Below are 23811 nucleotides of genomic sequence, written 5' to 3' on the forward strand. Positions count from 1 at the left end.
AGGTTTAAAGGTTTTTTGATGACGTCATCAAACCGTCCATTCCGAAACGGATTCGGGGACCCAGGTTTGAAAAACTTACCCAAATTGGTCCCAGGTTGTCCCTAGTTACCCACGCGGTGAAAAAACATTGACGTCACCACCTCGTTTCCAAGTTATTTGGCCTCAAAGTTTTAAGTGCACTGTAACGGCTTCATTAATTTAATATAGGATATTGACGTTAAAGTGGTGTTATTGACGTCGCGCCGTGCCGTCAGAAAATTTAGCATATTAGACATGCATTTTTCGGTTACTTCAAAGAAAATGTCGGTAAGATTAAAGGAAAATGAACATATCCACTTTGCCTGTTACAGACACACGGAACTGGCGTATTATTATAGAGACTAGTCAATAAGGCCCGTGGAAAAATCCACTAAGGCGCAGAAGAACAATGGAAAATTAGGTTGCTTTAGATTTTTTGCTGACGTCAGCAGTGCATATACAAAAAGAAAATTGGTGAAATTTAATCATTTGTTGTCTGTAATGTGCAGAGGTTAAAACGCTGATCAAAATAATGTATAGTATCGTATGTTTTTGAAAAGAGCCTAAGGAGATATAGGGTATAAAAAATTTTGCTGACGTCGGCAAAGTTCCTACCAAAAGTTCCAAAGAAAAATTTCTTCACAAATTCGTACACCCGTTGCATTCATCATATAGATCTTGAAATGCTGATCAAGAAAATGTATAGGAACATGAACTTTTGACAAACGGTTGCAGAGATATTGGGGTTTGTAGGTTTTGTGATGACGCCATCAACCCGTCCATTCCGAAACGGATTCAAGGACCCAGGTTTGGGAAACTTACCCAAATTGGTCCCAGGTGGTCCCTAGTTACCCACGCGGTGAAAAATCATTGACGTCACCACCTCGTTTCCAAGTTATTTGGCCTCAAAGTTTTAAGTGCACTGTAACGGCTTCAATAATTTAATATAGGATATTGACGTTAAAGTAATATTATTGACGTCGCGCCGTAACGTCAGAAAATTTAACATATTGGATATGCATTTTTCGGCAACATCAAAGGAAAATGACGATATCCACTTTGCCTGTTACAGACACACGGAACTGGCGTATTATTATATAGACTAGTCGATAAAGCCCGTGGAAAAATCCACTGCGGCAGGATAAAAATGGAAAAATAGGTTGCTTTAGATTTTTTGCTGACGTCAGCAGTGCATATACAAAAAGAAGATTGGTGAAATTTAGTCATTCGTTGTCTGTAATGTGTAAAGGTTGAAACGCTGATAAAAATAATGTATAGTATCGTATGTTTTTGACAAACGCCTAAGGAGATATAAGGGTTTAAAAATTTTGCTGACGTCATCAAAGTCCCTACTAAAAAATCCAAAAAAATTTCTTCATAAATTCGTACACCCGTTTCATCCATCGTAAAGATCTTGAAATGCTGATCAAGAAAATGTATAGGAACATGAACTTTTGACAAACGGTTGCAGAGATATTGGGGTTTGAAGGTTTTGTGATGACGTCAACAACCCGTCCATTCCGAAACGGATTCAAGGACCCAGGTTTGGGAAACTTACCCAAATTGGTCCCAGGTGGTCCCTAGTTACCCACGCGGTGAAAAATCATTGACGTCAGCACCTCGTTTCCAAGTTATTTGGCCTCAAAATTTTAATTGCACTGTAACGGCTTCATTAATTTAATATAGGATATTGACGTTAAAGTAGTGTTATTGACCTCGCGCCGTAACGTCAGAAATTTAACATATTAGACATGCATTTTTCGGTTGCTTCAAAGAAAATTTCGGTAAGATCAAAGAAAAATGAACATATCCACTTTGCCTGTTACAGACACACGGAACTGGCGTATTATTATATAGATATATATATATATATATATATATATATATATATATATATATATTTCTATAAAAGATGAGAGGTGAACGACAAAATCAAAGTTTGCAGAATTTAATTATTTTGGTATATATATGTCTATTGATATATGCCCTTTATAACAATATTTCAATCCAAAATTTGTAAAAGAAAAACAGTTTGCAACAAAATCAGTTATTCTGATGATATTGCATACACTTTTTCTCCACAAAAGTGTAAAAAAAGAATGGTTGTAGGAAATACTTCTGATTCAACAAAAATCAGTATTTGCATCTTGTACTCATTAAATATTACCCAAAATTTCAAAAAACTGTGATTTGGACCGCATCAAATTTATAAATAGAGAGGGATCAGTCATTTCGGTATGTTGTACAGAGTCCTGCCTGGTAAGAATTTAAACAAAATATAAAAAAAACACAAGTTTTTTCGGTGTTGTACTCCCTCAAAAAAGTTGAAACTTTTCTTAATTGAGACAAAATGCCATAAACAAAAACATTTTAGTCAGAACATCTAGAACAACAAAAATCACTACACTTAAGGTACCAGAATTACTACACGTTAAATAAAAATCGTTTCGTCATATTGCATGTAACCGATGTATATAAGTTTAGTTACACAAAATGTGAAAAATACATTATTTGCATACACAAATTGTGAAAAATACATTATTTGCTTAAAAACAGTCCTTAAACTCTTCTTAAATATTATGTAATACTTTTTTAAAAGTTGTTGTGGCTTGTTAATTTAAGCTTAAAATGTCAATTAAAATAAGTTACAGTCACATTCTTAGCAAAGACCACTAAGATTAGCTTACATGTAAAAAGCAAATAAAACTAAAGCTAACATAAGGTAGCTACAGCAGCTAATAGCTGGTCACTTAAATATAAACTGGAGACTTAGCTAGGTATAAAGAACATGGCTACATATTTATAAATTCCTAGCTACCTAGCTAGTTGTTGTTGGTGTGGTTGATGCTAGCTAACAAACATGTCTCGCATCAATAATATCATCAAAACTTTAAAAAACATAAACAAACCTTACAGAAACCTTTCTATACTTCATTTATATACCATGCCCCTTTTTAAATGCTTTTGTAAAGATTTATTTTGAAGGCAAGAGAAGACAAATGCTTAAAAAGGACAGCCATCTTTTTTGCAAACGTTTCCGTTACTTTGTGCTAGAACTTCATTTAACAAACCACACAAAACTCGCGGCTTTTCTCGACAAAGAAGACATATTTTTTTCGGCAACATCAAAGATTTTTTTCGGCGACATCAAAGGAAAATGACGATATCAACTTTGCCTGTTACAGACACACGGAACTGGCTTATTAATATATAGATTATACTTTCTGATATGAAAACAGGAAACTAAGATTTCCGTTCACGCCAAACTTAGCTTCCGTAAGTTTCATCTTGTTTCATCAACTAGGAAAAATAATTCTTTGAAACCGCAAGTATCAAGCGCTTTAAAGGATGATAAAATAGAACACAAAGCATAAACATGAGCAATAAATCATACGAACCGATCAATTCAAAGAGATATCATGTTTAAAAATCACGCAGATCAACCATTTCGTTAGATACAAAAAATATAAAAACACCAGGTACATAATATATGAAAACTGTCAGATATTAATAAATCTTAACTTTCTGGTCAATTGGGAAAACATTTGGTCCAATAATGCTCAACCTGACTAGGATTATAGAAACCTTTATCCAGCAAACAGTTCATTTCACTGGTAGATTGATAAAACAGTCGACCATAATTCTTCACTTGCAAGGATAGTGTGACTTCGTACACATACCTCCTGCCACTGGTGCACGAAACTGGAATTCTTCCTTGAACATGTGTTTCGTTGAATCGATATCGCTTCACAAGACCCAAGATTGAAGCACCTCCTGGGGTATCATAGGTCACAGTAATTCCAGAGTTTTTAGCGCTGGTTACTCTTGACTCGCTCATTTTATATAACAATGTCTCGCTGCTTTTACTGCTTTGAAAGATAGTCAAAAATGGAGGATTGTCGAACCTACCAAGAATGCTTGCATCGTCTTTCAATTGAACTTGACTTTTTAATGACAATTCGCTACCATATGGCACGCGTATTTGCATTTTAACTTCAACATCGACGTTCTCTGTTGATTTTAAACTAATTTTATGGTTAGTACCAACCGAACAACTTGTAGCTGTTTCAATGCCAACAACTTTAAAACCATCAAAACGTATGGAATGGTTTGAATTGATTTGAATTTCTTCTCCCAGGCAAGAATCTTTTTTTATCCAAAAAGTATCCGTAATGGTTTTATTACATTTAAATATAACGCCATCTTTAAAGAACAGGGGACATCCCTGGTAACCCAGTGCAAAGAAACCATCACTTTGAAGACGTATCCAAAATTTATCACGCCGAGAATAGCCTAACTGTACATATGATTTCCCCATACTTCTGACAGATTTGGTGAGATATGAAGATCCAATTTTTAACTGGTACATTCCATCGTTTGTTTTAAGAATCTGTAGCTTCCTACCCTCACCTTTCGCGAAATATGGTACTTTCTCATGTCTGTAATTACTTCTCACCATCAGCATATTGTCATGGCCATACCCAATGTATACATTTTTGCCAAGGAATTCTTCTAAAGGATCTTTCGCCTCCAGATTTGCAGTGTAGAGCGCAAAAAATATAAAACATATGAGACGTGACATCATGAATTAACTAAAGATAAATAAGAACGGAATTTTAAAGAAAGTTTTGTGAGAAGAATAAAAAAGTAAGTCATAGAATTTGTAATTTATTATTTGGAGATAACTTATATTTTCTTGTTGTTTACTTAGGATAGCCTCTTCAGTTCCTAATAGTACTGTTATCAATGAGGGCACTGCAAAAAGGGTTGTTTCCGCTGCATTTAAAACACCCAGTTAAGCGACGAAAGCTGTGCAAGCACAACAAAACTGTATTCCCGTACTGGAAGCAAACGCTCTACCACAAGCCTGCCAATCGGTTAATGTTTAGGACCGTACAATTATTACTGTTGCTACTAAACAATATATTTATCTGTATTCTTACTTTTTTATAGGGACAAATAAATAAAACTCACTTTTGATACTCGTGTCACCTTTTCGCCCCACTTAAACGAATCCACAAAATGGAACTTGTTATAGTATATTTATAAGTTTACAGTGTTATTATAGAAAACACATGTCTCCCTCGTTTTTTTATGATAGAAATCACATTTTTCTTGGTCTGCAGTAAACGACTTTGCTACGAATATATGCAGAAGGTTTTTCTCAACATACGTGGGTGGAAAGATTAAATTAGTATAAAAAAAATATACGTACAAAATAAAAAGGTGGATCATGAATTTTAAAATTGTGGAGAAGTTTCAAACTTGTTTTTATTTTAATTGATGTCATATATTGATAAGTTTTTGCTTACCGTGTTAAAAAAAAATCAGCATTTTACGCTCGAGAGAAAGCAGAGATAATATTTTTGTAACAACTGATAGTGATTCCAATAAACAACTAATACTGTGAAAAGTTGTTTAATATTTTCTTTGTGTTTCTTCTTTACGTCTGATGTTTAAGACCGAAGCCAGTTCGATAAACATTAATTGCCCTGGCCGACCAAGATCACAATTTTCTTATCTGCCCCTTCTATATATCACAGTCGCTTGTAATCGGCAAAGAAATACACTAATAAAGAAAACTTTCGGACGGAGAAACTTTCGGATTGTTTTTGTTCGAAATATTTTTTGTCTGAAATGTTTGCTAAAAAAATTTGGTTTTTTTTAATTTTTTTTTAAAAAAGATTCAGTGCATAGAAATTATATATAGGGTAATCAGAAAGTCAATAAAAACTGCAGTTTTTGAACTTATTTTTTTCGTTATTTTCACATTTGGCTGAGGCTCTATCTATAAAGTTGGATCCTAAAGATCCTTTTTAAGATGTTGAAAGACTTACCCATACATTTTTTGACTTTATAAAACTTGTCCAAAAATTTTTCCGTTAAAATAAAAAAATTTTTCCGAAAGTTTTTTCGCTAAAAATTTTAGTACTTAATGTAGGTGTCGATTTACGAAACGGCCTGAAATGAGCCACGATTTTAACGAAACCACTCGGAACTACGTGAAAGCAACACAATGCCTTTAAAACAATCCGAATCAACTGCTTTTATATAAAATCGGTTGAAGATCAACTTAGTTAAGAAACTAAACATTACTCAAGGACTTAAAAGTGAAGTTAAAAAAGGGCGAAAATAATTTACCCGAAAATCATCCGTACCCTTCAAGCAAGTAGGTTTTACATTCCCAAAGTATAGGTTTTGGTCGCAGCTCCTAGGCGTTTGGTAAATAGGCATGCGTATTAGAAATCTTTCTGGCCACAGCGACAGGATTTTGGCAGCTTTGAAAGTTAACACGAGTCAACTACAAAGCGTTTACTGACACACAGTTTTCATCAACCTATTTATCTATTTTTAATGTAACACAGATTAAGATAAGGAGAACCAACATTAAAACGCTGAGAGCTGCCACCATAAAAGGCTTTAATCAAAAGTCCTTCATTAATCTGGCAAAATCAAAGACGTAAACACAAAAAATTAAAAAAATACAACTGAATAAAGTTATCGTGTATTTATTGATTTTAAGAATATGTCTGAGGTCATTCAATTTATAACAACCTCTATACCAGTCTTTTATAGCGATCAATTTGTAATCAGCTGTTTTGAATATCAATATGTACAATATTTAAAATATGCAATAAACTGTGCAGGTAAAAAGACGTTAAAATAATTTTTTAAAACAACAACAAAACAGAAATAAAAATAATCCTTAAACGTCAACACATTACTTTAAGAAATTGCTATCAGCAACTTGATTTTCTTAACGTTTCACTGGATTTAAATTTCAAAAAAATTGCAGTCAATTTAGAAATACGCTTCTTATAATCGTGAATTCAATTCTTTCAAACCATGAACAAAAAGCTGATGAACTCAAAAATAAATGACTCATAAAAAAAACGCAAACTTTTCTACAACGAAAATGTATAATTAGAACATCCTGCGTTTGCATTAAAATCTCCAGAAAATTTTTTTGGAAACACATGATCGTTTTTTGATCTATTAATTGACTCTCATAAAAGAGTCTATTAATTGACTCTTATAAAAGATGAACGTTTCTAAAATTAATATTAAATCATCTGGGCACCTCAAGTTAAAACAAGCAGCGTATTGGTCAACGCGTTTTACCCTTGTCACAGCCAGAGTATAAAAACTCAGGAAGCCTTTACATTTGATTTCGGTCTCTTGTCTAATCTTCAAAACGTTTACATGCATTCGCGAATTTGGTTTACATAATTGCGCATGTGCACAAAGTTACAGCGCATGTGCAGTATGCACAACGGTGATATGAAAAACGTCATGTAAACACGATGGAATTTCATTGCGGTTTGAAATTTTATTTCGGATCCATGTAAAGGCTACCTTAAACGAACAGAGCAAATGCGAACATAATTAATCGAACTACTTAAACATTACTCAACCCTACCAAGTGAACGCGAGTGCTAAGTGATAATTTGTCAGCGCATATCCCTTCCAGTCTGACAGTTAACTTCTTCACATAATTTTTCATGTCATTTAAAATTTCGTGCTCTATTTTCAACAAACTCAAATCAATCTTCCTTCTTGTCACATAAAGTTCGGTTAAATTGCGCATAACGTTAACAAAATGATACACTTCCTCGCTAGAAAATATTCTCTCTTTGCTGCTCTCCATCTTAGTGTAGGTAAACCGAGGTGGTAGTCTTTGAAAATCTTGCTCAACCAAACGACATAAATTTAATTTTGTACGGTCAGACTGCACTGTATTTTCAAAGTGTTGCTGTACAATCGAGTTAAGTACGTTAAACTTCAACTCAACATCTGGTATAGTTGACAAGAAAATTTCTTTCTGAGTTAAATCAAATAAATCTGAGTATAAATCACTATACAAAACACAAACACTCTCAAGAAAACATGAAGAACAACATTTAACGTACAGGTCCAACATCGTCTGCAACAATACAATTAAATCTCTGTATTCGACAACAATTTCTGTTTCAGTGCCAACATTAGCCACAAATCTCACATCATTAGACCATAACAATATCAAATCATTCAAATAAGAAAACAATCCTTTGAAAAAATTGTATTGATTGCTTGGAGAGCAAAGAAATTTTGTCACTAAACACAAACGTTTGTTATTTTGATATCTGCGAAAGTCCCTTGAAAATAATTCTGTTAAAAATTTAAATAAAAAATACCGACTTGCAAATATTTGCGGTTCCTGCTCCCTTTTATTTCTGCACAACAGCTCCAGCGTTTTTATGACATCATCAGCTATTAATGGATAATTTTTGTATGTTATTTGACCACGTACTCTCAAAATATGTAAACAATTATAAACAGCCAGTATTTCTTCAATAGATTCGCTCTGCAGCAAAATATTTCTGATCATATAGTCTAGACTCTCCTTTGGAGGCATTTTGTGACCGTCAGCTGTTTGCACCAATACTTTAACATACGTTAAATGAAAATCTTTATTTTGATGAGCCTCCAAAGCATTTTTGTCATTACTATAAAACCGTTTCCTAACATACTTGAAAGAAACGTTATTCAATGTGATATGATATGGATTAACCAGCTGCGGAGTCATGACAACTACTTGGTTTCCTTTATTTATGTGTTTTGAACGTGCGGCGCTGTTTTGACCATCACATACATCAGTATACATTGCATCACTTTCATCACTACTACTTACAATGATTTGATTGGGAAAATTAGGAGCAGTATCAATTGCCAGCGATGAAACAGGATCAAATTGTATTGGACTATCAATTACATTTACATCATCATTGAGAGTACATATACCTTTCAATTTATCTTCTTGTTTATCGTCAGTACCTTGAGAATCTTCTTTGAAATAAGATGAAGAAGGTCCACAATTAATGTTTTCATCAAGTGATAAAACAGGATCCAATTTTATTGGACTTTCAATTACATTAATAGAATCATTTAAAGTACTTGTAGCACCGAATTTATCTTCATTCTTAATGTCGGCATTTTGAAGAGCATCTTTGGAATAAGATAGGAAAGAAGGATGTCCACTTTTAATCTTTTTATCATCTTTATATTCACATTCATCATTGTGATCTTTCTTTTCAATATCAAATACACAGGGTAATTTCCCTGTGAATAATTCTACTTTTTCTTCATCCGTGTTGCAATCATCACCCATAAAACTCCAATTAGTTATTTCGAATATGCTATGTCTTATGGTGCTTTTTGATATATTTATAAAACTGCTTGCGTCTTTAGAAACTTTTTTCTGTTTTATTCGACAATGTGAACAAGGATCTTGTACAGTTTGTCGTACAATGTTGTCATTTTTGCTTGTCTTGACTTTCTGCCTCTCTGATAATCGTTGCTTTAATTTGGACACTTTCCCGCTATCCAATTTTATTTCAATCTTGTTTTCTTTCAGAATGGCATTTAATGGAAGGTCCTAAGAATTTCAATAAAATTTAATAATCAAAATTAATGGTAGTAATTGTATTGGACATAAGAAAGTCTTAAAAATGACAAGGCATAGATAAACTTAACCATGTATGCAACCTGCTACTCCCGCTACACTTATGTAGAGTGCCATTTAGTTAAATATCATATGAATCAACGAAGACGAATCAGTTCTTTCAACCTGAACACAATCAATATCAAAACCAAGGAAAAAATATTTATTTATTTTTCATTATTTTGCTATTTTTATTCGTTTTTATGTTTATAATGACTACATTATGTCCCATGCAATAATATTACAGGGGCAGATACAAAGATTTAAGCAAGTTAGTCAATATGTTTATAAAGTCACTAAGAATTGGACGTGAAATGGACGTGAAAACTACGCAAGGCATTAAGGGGCTTTTTTCTAATTAGGCGCATAAAATTGCGTTTTTAAAATGCATAAAAAACAAGATTAAAAAACCAAGTAGAGACATGTCTTATATTAAACTTTTATATTGAGATTTAGACGCGGGTTTACTTAAAATTACACGTTTCATAAAGTGACCGGTTAACACACTCTGTGTTGAGGTGAAATTTTCACCTCGACACAGAGTGTGTGCACCCTTTAAAAAAAATCTCCAGAAGGATTAAAAATTTTGTATACCACATTTAACTTTGCGCTGGAGAACATATTTCAATATATTTCTGGTGCCCAGCCGAATAAGGGTACTGCATTATGAAAGCGTGTGTGAGAAGGAAAGCAGAATGAAATTCAGCAAAAAACAAAATGAAATTGCATCATAAAATATAAATTACATTAAGTTTCCGTTTTTATATAACTAACAAACATTTCATAGTATAGTGATATCTTAGTACGAAAGTTCACCTGCACAATTAATCTACATTCTAACTAACTAAAAAACAAACTACGAACACCAAAGTTTTATATTCAGTTCAGCATGGAAATCTCTTCACAAGTCAGTCGCAATAAATTTATCAGGGGGTAGTTGTACAATTTTTTGTCAAGCTCTTGTTCTGATAGGTGTTCATGATTTTAATAATAAATCTTTAAAAGTAAATATGTTGTTTATTATTTAATTTTTGTTGTGAAATATTATGGTACGATAAAATAAAGCATCATTTGTTTTTTAGCGTTTTTTAACGGTTTGGGGCACTGGGCACAACCCCTTAATGAAAAATTTTCAACGTACTTATGTAAGAATTACGGGGGTTGTCTTATGCTTTTTACGGTCAGATGCTACCTTTATTTATGTTTTTTACCCCCTAATGCAACAGAAAGTATGTCGCGAATAAATTAGGGGGTATATCCTACTATGTTACGGTAAATTAAAGCAAATAACTGAATTTTGAAGTTGCAGGATAACTAGGCAGTTTCTTAAGTTCAATCCGGCGTAGTGTAAGAAAGCCAGTCTGAAAGATTTTTGTGTGTAAGGGAAAAACCATTTTGAAATTGTAACAACAAAGCTTTTGGCGAAAAATTAAGTACGTCCACCCGACTAGCTTGCCATACCCTAAATCCGCCACTTATTCCCAGTAGTTTCACTGAATTAATTGGTGCACTAACAAGTTAAGCAGATTCACCTTAACTAAATCCTTTTCAGACCATCAGCATTGACTGTGGCTGGGTAACCAGAATAAAATGTGTCTACCTTATTTTTCGGTGACATTGCAATAAAATTTCGCAGAAGCGTTTAGAATTTACAGCAAATCTGTGAAGCATATCATGTTGTCCATAAATGTTGCCCATAGTTTGTAACACGTCTAGCTTAAACGTTGTTTAGTGAACTTACAAAGCCTGCTGTGTTGAAATTTGTTTTATCAAACAAACAGTATGAAAACCTTCTATTTGCTAGGGTAATGTCTAGATCTAGGAATAATGGCTTATTAGCACCATGCTTCTGTTTTAACTCAAGTTCAGGAGGATAAATCTCATAAAAATATCTCTTAAACGAAGAGTCATTATTATAGCAATTACGTCATCAATAAATCTAAAGGTGCTGTCACATCTTTTTTTGCTGAGATCTGATCCATTTTCATAGAAACAGGTTTGCCATAAAAGGTGCAGGATCAGATCTACCTTATAGTATTTTCACATGTGAAAGGCAATTATTCATAAGATATTTTAGAATTGTTTTAATTTTAGCTTTGTCAAAGATGATATAGAACGAAATTTGTGGAATTTTTTAAGAAAAAAAAATTGCTGGAAATTTCAAAAATATAAAACACTTGATCATAGTTTTTTATAACCAACCGCCTACTTGGGGAATAAAAGGGAAAGCATCAAGTATGTGCTGTACCATTTAAAATTTCTTGTTGATCAATAAAACATGATACTTTCTTAGAATTGTAGTCATTCTGTTCTAAAATAAACACCAAAATGATGGGGAAAACTTTAAGATGAATTGACAATGAAAAAAGGTTTGTGATAATGTTTTAAGAATTTTGGTCATTCGGGCTCTAGCGATGCGAGTGGACAAGCAACTATTAAATCTCCAAATGCCATTGGGAATAAAGATGAGCGATAAAAGTTTAACTTAAAAACATGGATTTTATTTTTATTCTTCTACAGAAAAGTATTTTAGCACATTTTTTTGAGCATAATGTTTATAATTTTGATTTTGATTGGCTCACAAATATTTTTGACGTTAAAAATCGCCAACGATCGCTAAAAAAATTAAAAAAAATTAAAAAATACGTAAAGAAACCTTATGTGCATACTCACATTCCAATCGCTAGAGCTCGAGCAGCCAAAATTTGCCTAATGGAGAACAGCCTTTACAGAACAATTGAATTTTAAAAACCTTCTATTTAAAGTGAGTTTCATATTTTAAAATAATAATGACATTCAAAGTAATAAGTTAAGTCGTAGTTACGTGTCTGCAATATTAATTAGGGGCTTTATTTTATTACACTTTTACATATTGAAGAATAACTACTTTGTTAATCACTAACATAATAGGATTCTTTCCACAGTCCCTAAAACTGGGAGCCGCAGAGGAACCAACTACACGTGTGGCAATATGTTAATAATGAACTCAAATAGCTTATCTGGATGGTGTGTATACATATAGACACCTTTACATGTCCTTAAATTACAGCAATGTGTCACTTTCTCCTTTACTTTAGCTTTGCTGATGATTTTTTTGTTGATATTAATATGTTGTCTCCATAATATAGACTATAAACAATAGTGAATGTTCTTGGTGGGGCCTCAAGTGGTTGTGTTGATATCCAGTTGTGTTGTTGTGTTACGGATCAAGTTGTGTTGTTGTGTTCCTGCTGGTTGTGTTTGTGATACCGCTGAGTAATCAAGTGAGACAATCAAAGTAAGTCATTATTGTTACTTAACAAATGGTAGCAGAGGAATAATAGCTTCAAGAAAAGATTACAAGGCCCCGCCAACGTTAAGTGAGGACATTTCATATGAAAACTGGAAAAAGGAGATAAAAATTTGGCAAATTTTTACAAATGTTGATAAAAAGAAACAGGCTGCTGCTATTTTTCTTACACTTGAAGGTAAAGCTAGAGATGCAGTGCTTGAAATGAACATGAGACTCTTAATGCAGATAATGGTGTTGATAAAGTAATAGAAACTCTTGACAGCTTATTTAAAAAAGACACGTTACAATTAGCCTTTACTAACTATAATAATTTTGAAAAATTTTGCAAGACTGAAGAAATGACAATGAAACAATGTGTAATTGAGTTTGAACGCTTACACAACAAAGCTAAACAATATGGCATGGAATTACCGGATGGAATTTTAGCATATAAACGTTTGGTAAACGCAAGACTACCTGAGCAACAAGAACGACTGGTGAAAGCAACTATTACTGAACTCACATTTTCTGGAATGAAAAATCAACTGAAGAGGATCTTTGGAGATATAGCTCAACAAGATAGATTCAATGTAAATGATATTAAGTTAGAACCGACTTATCATGGCGTCATCAGTATTTTAGAGGAAGAGGAAGATACTTTAGAGGTGCGACCAACTACACAAAACCTACTGCTGACAGAAATAGTAAAGATAATCGTCAAAAAATCCTGTGCATATGAATGGAGAAGTATCGAGTACTTTTGTGTTGTAACATTTGTGGATCTGTGTTTCATTGGCAAAGAGATTGCCCAGACTCATACGAAAATAGAAAGAAAAAGAAAGAGGAAGTGAATGTAACATTGTATACAGAGGAAATGAATGTATTTATGGGTGAAACATTGAGCGCTGTTGTTCTGGATTCAGGCTGTTCAAAAACTGTTTGTGGAGAAAGTTGGCTAGAAGAATATTTAGAGACATTGAGTGATAATGAATTAATCATGTCACAGAGTCACAAAGTAATACAATATTTAAGTTTGGAGATGGAAATGAAATGAGATCAATTAAACAAATGAAATTACCAGCCAGAATCGGAGATACTAATAACAATATTGTAACAGATGTTGTGAAAGGAGATTTGCCACTACTTTTTAGTAAAGATGCCATGAAGAAAGCAGACACAAAAATTGATTTTTCAAAGGACACGATAGAAATTCTGGGAATGAAGCTAAAGGTGTTTTTAACATCCTCAGGACACTATTGTATCCCTTTAGGCAAAAGAAAATTTGAATTTGATGATATTTCAAGTGTGGATGCAGAAGAAATAGTTCTGTATTCAAAGAGTTTCGCCATAAAAAATGAAACCGAAAGATTAAAAGACATTGTTAAACTTCATAAACAATTTAGTCATCCGCCACCAGAACGTTTAAAGAAGTTACTTCAGGATGCAGGTGTTGAGGATAAGAAGTTACATACATTGATTGACCATATATTACAGAAATGCGAGACATGTTTCAAGTACAAGAAACTATCCCCGAGACCTGTGGTGGGTTTGCGTATGTCCAATGACTTTAATGACTGTGTAGCAATGGACATAAAAGAGTGGACAGATGGCAATACAAAAACATGGTTCTTACATTTAATTGATACTTTTACGAAGTATAGTGCTGCTACTGTCATACATAGCAAACGAAAAGAACTGATTGTCAAGAAGACATTTAAAATCTGGATAGAAACATTTGGCTGTGTAGGAAGGTTCATGGTTGACAATGGGGGGAAGTTCGATAACAGTGAATTCATTGATTTCTGTGAAAAATTTAACATTAGGGTTGTAACCACTGCTGCAGAGAGTCCAGGGAATAACGGAATAGTTGAAAGGCATAATGAAAGGTTATCATTGGAGAGACTGTTCGAAAAATTATGAATGATCAAAACTGTAAGTTAGAAGTGGCTTTAAGTTGGGCAATTAGTGCAAAGAACTCACTGGCGAATTACAATGGCTACAGTCCAAACCAATTACTTTTTGGCAAGAACCCCAATATACCATGCATATTGACAAATAAGCCACCTGCAATGGAAAGTAAAACTGCTAGTCAAGTAGTAGCGAAAAATTTAAATTCTATGCATGCAGCAAGACGGGCATATATCGAAAACGAGTCATCAGAAAAGATACGACGAGCTTTGAGACATCAAATTAGACCTTCTGGAAATTTGAAATACATAAATGGCAATAAAGTCTATTATCGGAGAAAAGACGACAAACATTGGCATGGCCCAGGTACAGTTATAGGTTTTCAAAGTTGGTAAAACATGGAAGTCAATACATTCGTGTGCATCCATGTAATTTAATGCATGAGAAAGGTCAAGAGAGAATAGCTTCTGATGACACATCGAAACCTGAAACAAACACAGAACAGTTTATGAAACATCTTGCACTAGAAGATGATCTATACAGTGAAAATGATGAAGATGATGTAGATGCTTACACTAGAAGAGGACAATGTATACTTTGAAGATACTGAAAATACTATTAAAGAAGAAGAAATGAGGAGAAATGATGATCACTTTGATAGTATAAATCCTATCGATGAAGGAAGCAAATTAGAAAATGTGGAAAACAATAAAGATGTAAGCGAACAGCGGAATGTTAATGCTAACAATAAAAATGATGATGCTGAAATGATGTTGTTAAGTTAAAACCAAAGATGAAAATACGTATTGCAACAAATGAAGATTTGCAATTAAAAGAAGTTGAAGTAATTTCGAGAGCTGGAAAAGTTGGGAAGGCTCAAGGAGGAAAATATAAAGATTTTTGGAATGTTCGCCATAAAGATGGCTCTACAGAATGTATTGATATGAAAAAGGGAATATCAAAAATAGAAAGAATAAATGAAGAAATTAGTCCATCAAATAGTGAAGAGATACTGTTAGTTGACAGCACAGAGATTGAATTAATTAAGCAAGCAAAAACGAAGAAGCTGGAAAATTGGATCAAAAACAATGTTTATGAAGAGGTTCCAATGTCTAAGAAATCATTGATATTGACAAGACGGGTGATTACCAAGAAATGTGACCAGTCTGGTTTGGTCAAATTTAAAACAAGGTTAGTAGCAAGAGGATTTGAAGATAAAGCAGATGTACAAACAGATTCTCCGACCTGCTGTAAAGAGTCACTTAGGATTATGTTTGCTATTATGTCTGTCATGAATTGGACATGCCATTCCATCGACATTAAAGCAGCATTTCTTCAAGGAAAGCTTATTGACAGAGAATTATATATACGTCCACCCAAGGAAGCCTACAAAGAAGGAACAGTATGGAAATTAAGGACATGTGTTTATGGATTAAACGATGCTTCAATGACTTAATATGTTAAGGTTTATGAAGAACTTACCAAATTGAATGCTAAAGTGTGTAAATATGACCCTGGTTTATTTTATTGGCACCACAATGGTAAACTAGCAGGTAATATTTCTACACATGTTGATGATTTTTGTTGGGGAGGGAGCGAATATTTTGAGAGAGAGGTTATTGAAGAGATAAGAAAAATTCTTTCAAGTTGGTGTAGAAAAATCAGTTGCGTTCAAATACCTTGGTATAAACCTCAGTTTTAAAGATAACGAGATAATGTTAGATCAGATATCATACGTAAATAGTATCCAATAAATTTACCTACTTAAAAAGAGATTATTGTCCAAATCAGACAGTTTAAGTGATGAGGAAACCACAAAGATGAGGCAATTAATTGGTCAATTAAATTGCGTAGCTACTCAGACAAGACCAGAAATATTGTTTGATTGTTGTCAGCTGATGGGAATTGTAAGCAAAGCTACTGTTGGTGACCTGACATATTTAAACAAAGATTTAAGGTGAAGAAAAATGATGTTGCACTCCACTTTCCAAGCGTAGGCAATATTGAAGAAGCCAAACTTATTTTTTATAGTGATGCTTTGTATGGGAATTTGAGTGATGGAGGTTCACAAGGAGGTTATGTTAACTTCCTAAGTAACAAAGATAAGTCCATTACCATCGCCTTAGCTTGGCAGACAAAAAGAGTTAGACGAGTTGTCAAAAGTACACTATCAGCAGAAATGTTAGCTCTTATAGAAGCTGCAGAATCGTCATACTGGTTATCGAGTATTATTCAATGTGCTGTCTTTGATGGCAAAGGACTCCAGATTGCAATGGAATGTTATACGGATTGCAAGTCTTTGGTAGATGCTGCACATTCCAGTAAAGGTATTTTGGACAGAAGATTAAGAGTCAATAGAGCCATCTTGAAAGAAATTATAGAAAAAAAAAAGAAATTTCAAAACTTAGTTGGATAGCAACAAAAGACCAAATGGCAGATCGAATGACAGAGAATGGAGCTTCTTCAAGTCGACTTTTGCAAGCAATTGCAATTGCTGGAATGTGCAGCATCTACCAAAGACTTGCAATCCGTATAACATTCCATTGCAATCTGGAGTCCTTTGCCATCAAAGACAACATCTCGAATAATACTCGATAACCAGTATGACGATTCTGCAGCTTCTATAAGAGCTAACATTTCTGCTGATAGTGTACTTTTGTAAGCTGTAAGCTGAGAAAGTGAAGAAGTTTGTAAATACTGTACATATGATTGAGTTGATTTACAGAAAATGAAAAAGACTAATAAAAATGAGAAGACACAGATTCTCACCAACATTCACTAATTGAAGAAAGAGAAGGGAGATTGTTAATACTAATATGTTGTCTCCATAATATAGACTATAAACAATAGTGAATGTTCTTGGTGGGCCTTCAAGTGGTTGTGCAGTTGTGTTGATATCCAGTTGTGTTGCTGTGTTACGGATCAAGTTGTGTTCCTGCTGGTTGTGTTTGTGATACCACTGAGTAATCAAGTGAGACAATCAAAGTAAGCCATTATTGTTACTTAACATTTTTTATTTCCATTTTTTCTTTAATTAAGGTGCCAAACTCCAATATCAACAATCATATAACTCATATACCATGGATCAGGATTTAAATCACATATCAGGATTTGCAATCAATTCAAGCAAACCCGTAATATTTAAATGCCTTAATATATACAAAATTACAAAATTACAATCGAATTACATTAAATTTCAAATTATGTGCTCATTCTTGAATAAAAACAAGCGGAACTTCAATGGACCTACCCGGATTTAATACAACAAAAAAAACAACCAATTCCCAGAAAAATCCGAAAATCCATTTGTTTTTTTAATCGTTTTGACTCATTTCGCCCATGTATCTGCCATTATAGGGTCGGAAATTTTTTTTTTATCACATTCAAAAATAGAGAAGAATTGTGTTCTCCATCTTTGCACAAAAAATCAGAATAAACTAATGATCTAATCCTGAGAAATGTCTAGAAAAAATAAATCCATCAACATCATTAAGATTCAGAGTCAGAAATCTGACTTCTTCACATTTGAGTGTTTATTGTTCCCTGTCATTGTGCAAAACATTAGAAAAAAATATATGAATTCAACAAATCAAATTCGATAAAAGGATTATAAGGAATCATTAAAAGTGTTTTTGGACTAATGTTTTATTGACAAGAAAGTAAAGGAAAAAGTCCTACATCGCCATTTTTCGCATCCTTGCCCAGCTGTTAGCATGACGTAATGAAATTGGCTGGGACAATGTTATCACTATAATTATAGGTGCAAAACTTCGTAGCAACACAAGATTGCAAAGTATTTTCATAAAAATTACGACACGTTTTATTTTTAACATGTTTCGACTTTACCAAAGTCATCTTCAGAATATTATACAAAAGTTGATACATACACTCTTTATACAAAAATTTTTTCGAAAGTTATTTAAATATTTCCCAAAAGTACAATTTTATATGAATTATACAAGCTAATCCATATTGACAAAATAATATTAGATAAACTAACAAAAGTTAGTTAAATAAAAGGAGGACAGGACAGTTACAACGTTTTCTTAGGAATTTAAAGAAAAAAGGTTTTTTTAGTGACAAAGTGTACAACGATATATATCCCAGTGGTTCTCAACCAGCCAGAATATACGGCCTTCCTAAAATGCATAAATCTTTTGAAAATTTACCTAAATTTAGGCCTATTATATCTTCTATAGGCACATGTAACTATCAACTTGCCAAGTTTTTAGGTGGTTTATTATCTGCTGTAATTCCCAAGGATTACTGTACTGCAGATACTTTCACTTTCGTTGAGGAATTAAAAAAGGTGAGTAAATTCGACAAGTTTATGGTTTCTTTTGATGTTTGTAGTCTTTTCACGAACATACCATTGAATGAAACATTAGATCTTGCAGTTCAACTTGTAATTGCCGGAAATCGTAAACTCAAAATCACAAAATCTGAACTAAAACAATTATTCGTTTTTGCAACGTCATCCTCGATTTTTTTGTTCAATAATGAAATGTATGAACAGGTCGATGGTGTTGCCATGGGCTCGCCGCTAGCACCTATTTTAGCGAATCTTTTCATGGGCGTTAAAGAAAAGGAATGGATAAAAAATTACTGGGGTTGTGGCCCAACATACTACCGTAGATATGTGGATGACATCTTTGCTTTATTTAATGATGAAAGTGAAGCGTTGGCCTTTTTTGAATACTTGAATCAGAGACACCCTAATATAAAATTTACCTTAAAAAAACAAGTTGATGGTAAACTTCCTTTTCTTGACATTTTAATTGAGAACACCAGTGACAAATTTTATACTTCTGTGTTCCATAAGTCAACCTATACTGGCCTTTTAACTAATTATTTTAGTTTCACTCCCAAAATCTATAAAATAGCTCTCACTAAAACACTAATTGACAGGACTTTCAAAATTAACAACAGTTGGAAACACTTTGACATTAATATTAACGCTCTGACTGAAATTTTGAGAAAAAACTTTTTTCCTACAAAACTGGTAAACCGCCATATTTCAAATTACCTTGATAAGAATTTTTCTACAGCTGTCAGTACAGAGACAACTAATGTATTAGAAAAGAGGTATTTTAAATTGCCTTTTATTGGCAAGTACTCTAATACTGCCAAAGAAAAAGTCAATCAACTTGTCAATAAGATGTGTAAAGAAATCAATGTGTGCCTCGTTTTTAAGTCGTGTAAAATTAAAGATTATTTTTCTTGCAAGGACAGAGTTCCTGAATCTTTTAAATCTGGACTTGTGTATAAATTTGTTTGTGCTAGTTGTAATGCTAGCTATGTGGGTGAAACCACCAGGCACATTTCTAGTAGAGTTAAAGAACATTTGAAAACTGATAAAAACTCACAAATATTTAAGCATATGCAGTCAAATCTTAACTGTAAATTACTATGTAACGAAAAATTTTTTTCTATTTTGGATCATGCAGACACTGATTGGCAGAGGAAACTCAAAAAGGGTATGCATATTTCTTGGTTGAAACCAGACCTCAATAAACAAGTTAAGCATTGCATCATCAATTTATCCGTTTAATTTTATGTTTTGTATTAGCCGCTTGTTCAATATCGTTTTTGTTACTTAGATATTGATTTAGCATGTGTAAATTCATTTAATAAAATTAAAAAATTGTACTTTTGGGAAATATTTAATCGTCTTAAACAAATTGTGTATATAAATTTTATTTAACTAACTTTTGTTAGTTTATCTAATATTATTTTGCCAATATGGATTAGCTTGTATAATTCATATAAAATTGTACTTTTGGGAAATATTTAAATAACTTTCGAAAAAAATTTTGTATAAAGAGTGTATGTATCAACTTTTGTATAATATTCTGAAGATGACTTTGGTCAATTATAGGTGCAATTATACTGGCATTTTTGATAACAAAGCCCTGGCTTTTAAATCTGCTCACAGAAATACAGGGAGTATTATAATATTAGCTGGTGAAAAATCCACACCAGTAAAAAAATATGGTATTTATTATTCTCGATTAAGATTATCGATTAAGATAAGAAACATAGATTTATAAGGTACACAGATCGAAACACATTGGCCACTAATGAGTTATGTTTTTTGTACTTACAGAGGACAATATCTTTGTATCAGAAGCTTTTATCTCAGGTTTAGTGTGTTCTGTGTTTTTAGGTGTCAAGTGTAATGGCACTGAAGCTTTCATTCCCGATTTTAAAGTTAATTTGGATTCCAAATAATCACTGGGTTCAGCATTGCTGTCACAGTCCTTATTTTCAGACTTGATGTTCATAGATATGCTGCAAGTCGTAGGAATGTTCTTTCTCTGTGTGTGTTGTATGGTTTGGACAGACTTCTTATGATTAAAATTTTTACACAAATCATTCCAATCAACAAACTTGAAGTGGTTTTCTGTTAAAACTAAAATATAAAAGAAAATATATAATTAAGTAATTTATCTAATACAAACATAAATCCAATATTGCTTTGTCACAAAAAATGTTTACAGGTACTGCTAAACTGCATGGAACATTCAGCATTACTGGCGTCACTCGCACAGCAAACCACCACATGGCATGAAATAAAACAAGAAAACCGTCCGGTTTGATCACACATTCGTATTGTACACATCCTTTATACTTAAATATTGTATTGATTATCTTGTATCTATGGTAACGTTCTTGTTTATATAGACATGTTGTATAATTTTTATTTTACATGAAAATGGGTGTATGACACTTGGAAATGGATATATGACACCCGAAACGTCGTAAAATGTTGTTTTAATTTGAACACATGGATGTCCAAGTTTTAACATAAATATTGTCAATTGAATTTCTAATGTCTCATGTAAAAACAACAAGAACTGAAGCGATTTGAACACTCACACAACACTATGATGAAAAATAATTAAAATGTATTTATTAAAATATAAAGTATACAATGATAAAATTTGGTATAAAATATTAAACCACAGACTTAAAGAAAGAGATGATGATAAATTAAATCATATTAAAAGTTGTGACTATTTTTCGATAACTGAGATATGGCTGGAGAGCACACAACTCGAGTCAATTTCGAACATTATAACATTGTTAACATACAGTAAATCAAAAATCATTTCAAGATAATGAACACCCTTATTTGATGCGAGACTTCCCACTGGTTTCATTATTTTGGGTATACTATGTAAAGCTACACGATAATAAGAAAATAACAAAAAAATGCTGCTATACGAAAAAAAAAAAAAAATACATAAACAAAAACTTTTTTGGTCAATATAGCGCGCTATTTGTGGTGGCTTTGATTTTGATACTATTCGCGCCCCTTTCAACTTTTCGTTACCACCATGACAGACCGCACCCCATACCAAATCACACATTTCTACAAATGTGTGAAATTAGCAGCTGTAGTAGCTCTTAGCTGGCTAATCCAACTTTAAAATCGAAACAAGGAAGTTTAAATATATTGTGCAGCTATGCATGTTTACCTTTTATGTTATCTTGACCATCATCATCATCATCAGAACTTTCAGGAGAATCGCTGCTAATTACGATAACGTTTTTCATGGGCATTTCCTAATGTTTTCTTTTCAGCAATCTGAAAAAAAAAACATGGACATCGTTGTCGGTAAAAATTCGCAGAATTCCAATTCGCTCTCCACCAGTGATAAAAGTTTAAAAACTTTAGTAGGACAAAACGTAATTTGTTTAGTGATTCGTTCCAGAAACTTTATATAGAGTAATAAGGGTAGAGAAAATTTAATTGTGGTACTATAAGTGCACTAGCTAGTTAAAGATATGATTTTTAGATTATTTTTACAAGGAGGAGAACGCAAGTTTTTGAATTTGTGCATATTTTACATAAATACAAAGTTACAAAATTGAAAGTAATAATGGCGCGTGAATAAAGTAATGTCCGTTTTTTGTTTCGTGTAAAAATAAATGGGCATCCATAAAGTACGTACGCACCAAATTGCTCATTTTTGGACCCACCAACCCTTTCCTCTAGCCTAAAGCACGTGCATCCCAACAGTTTTTATCACTTTGATTTATAGACCTCAAGGGAGAAAGGATTGAAATGGAACTAGCTAGAAGAAGACTCCTGAAGATACACTGTATTTTATTTGCAATCTATGTTTTTTGTGGTAATCTTTCCTTTATTATTGAAAATACGTTTGGTTATGGAATCCTGGAAAAAATTACTTTTACTTTTTTATAAAAATTTTTTTTAAGGCAATTAGCTAGAAATGCAAAGGGGCTAAAAGCAGTTCTCAATATTTTTCCGTATCAAAAAAACTTGTGAATTTTCTATTTACTTAAATCTATTTAACTTAAATCGGTCACACCATCACTGATAATTTAGGTGGAGTTTAGGCCACAATCAAAAATATGTTATGTTCGCGTCCTGAAAACCCTGCAAAAGTGAGTCAGTTGGTTGGTTGGGTGTATTTTGCCAGGAACTTTCAGATTAGAACAAATAAATTCATTCCCAGGGCCAAAAAACAGTATAGTGCTACTCGACATCATTTGCAGACCCTTAGCCGCCCTGTAAACTGTCAGTAGACACAGGAGTACCCTAAGGTAAATAATTTTTAACGGGAATTAATTTTTGCGAGTTTTTGTCAATTTTGCGAAAATTAGCTCTCACTAATATTCCTTTTTCTTTTTAAATATCTTGCGAAAAAAATTTTAGGTTTTTTTCCGACTTACCAATGCGGGTTTTTATTACCCAAAGTGGTTCAGTCGGAGGACGCGAGCATAACATATTTTTGATGGCAGCCTTACAAGCCACCTGGAGGTGGTGATTTGCAGAATACTGTAAACTCATTTTAAAAATTGTTTCGATACACTTCCCTCCCTCCCGTTAAAATTATTATGTACATTTTTAAAATATGTTCTTTTCTCTATAATAAGAATTATGTTCCACTCATTTCCTAAAATAACTTATTATCTGTAAACTCTATATGGTTGAATTTTCTGGAAGATTAGGTTTGTGCATTTAAAGGGTTAACTTCATAAATAGCGTGTTTTTCTTATGGATATTGTACGGATGTGATGTATATATTTATTTTTTATCACTTTTTTTTAACTTTTGAGGAGAAATTAAAAATCTTAATTCTTGCTTTGCATTTTTGCTTTT

General features: G+C 32.9%; 1 protein-coding gene across 1 annotated transcript; it reads right to left on the reverse strand.

Moving 5' to 3' along the window:
* Positions 1-5340: 5340 nt before the first annotated feature.
* Positions 5341-22422, reverse strand: LOC130645737 (uncharacterized). Its single transcript, XM_057451824.1, has 3 exons — positions 22160-22422; positions 20783-21090; positions 5341-9433 (listed from the first exon to the last, which is right to left on the reverse strand). The coding sequence occupies exons 1-3, from the start codon at positions 22242-22244 to the stop codon at positions 7418-7420; spliced, it is 2409 nt and encodes an 802-aa protein (XP_057307807.1). The 5' UTR covers positions 22245-22422; the 3' UTR covers positions 5341-7417.
* Positions 22423-23811: the final 1389 nt, after the last annotated feature.

This window comes from Hydractinia symbiolongicarpus, chromosome 5 (assembly GCF_029227915.1).
Source record: "Hydractinia symbiolongicarpus strain clone_291-10 chromosome 5, HSymV2.1, whole genome shotgun sequence".
Lineage (NCBI taxonomy): Eukaryota > Metazoa > Cnidaria > Hydrozoa > Anthoathecata > Hydractiniidae > Hydractinia > Hydractinia symbiolongicarpus.

What these genes read in the sequence shown, in the direction of transcription:
- LOC130645737 (XM_057451824.1), bottom strand. Translation starts at nt 22,244, where the DNA reads ATGCCCATGAAAAACGTTATCGTAATTAGCAGCGATTCTCCTGAAAGT. An exon ending in TGGTCAAGATAACATAAAAG is followed by an intron (nt 21,091 to 22,159) that starts GTAAACATGCAT and finishes TTTATATTTTAG; the next exon opens with TTTTAACAGAAAACCACTTC. An exon ending in ATACAAAGATATTGTCCTCT is followed by an intron (nt 9,434 to 20,782) that starts GTAAGTACAAAA and finishes TGAAATTCTTAG; the next exon opens with GACCTTCCATTAAATGCCAT.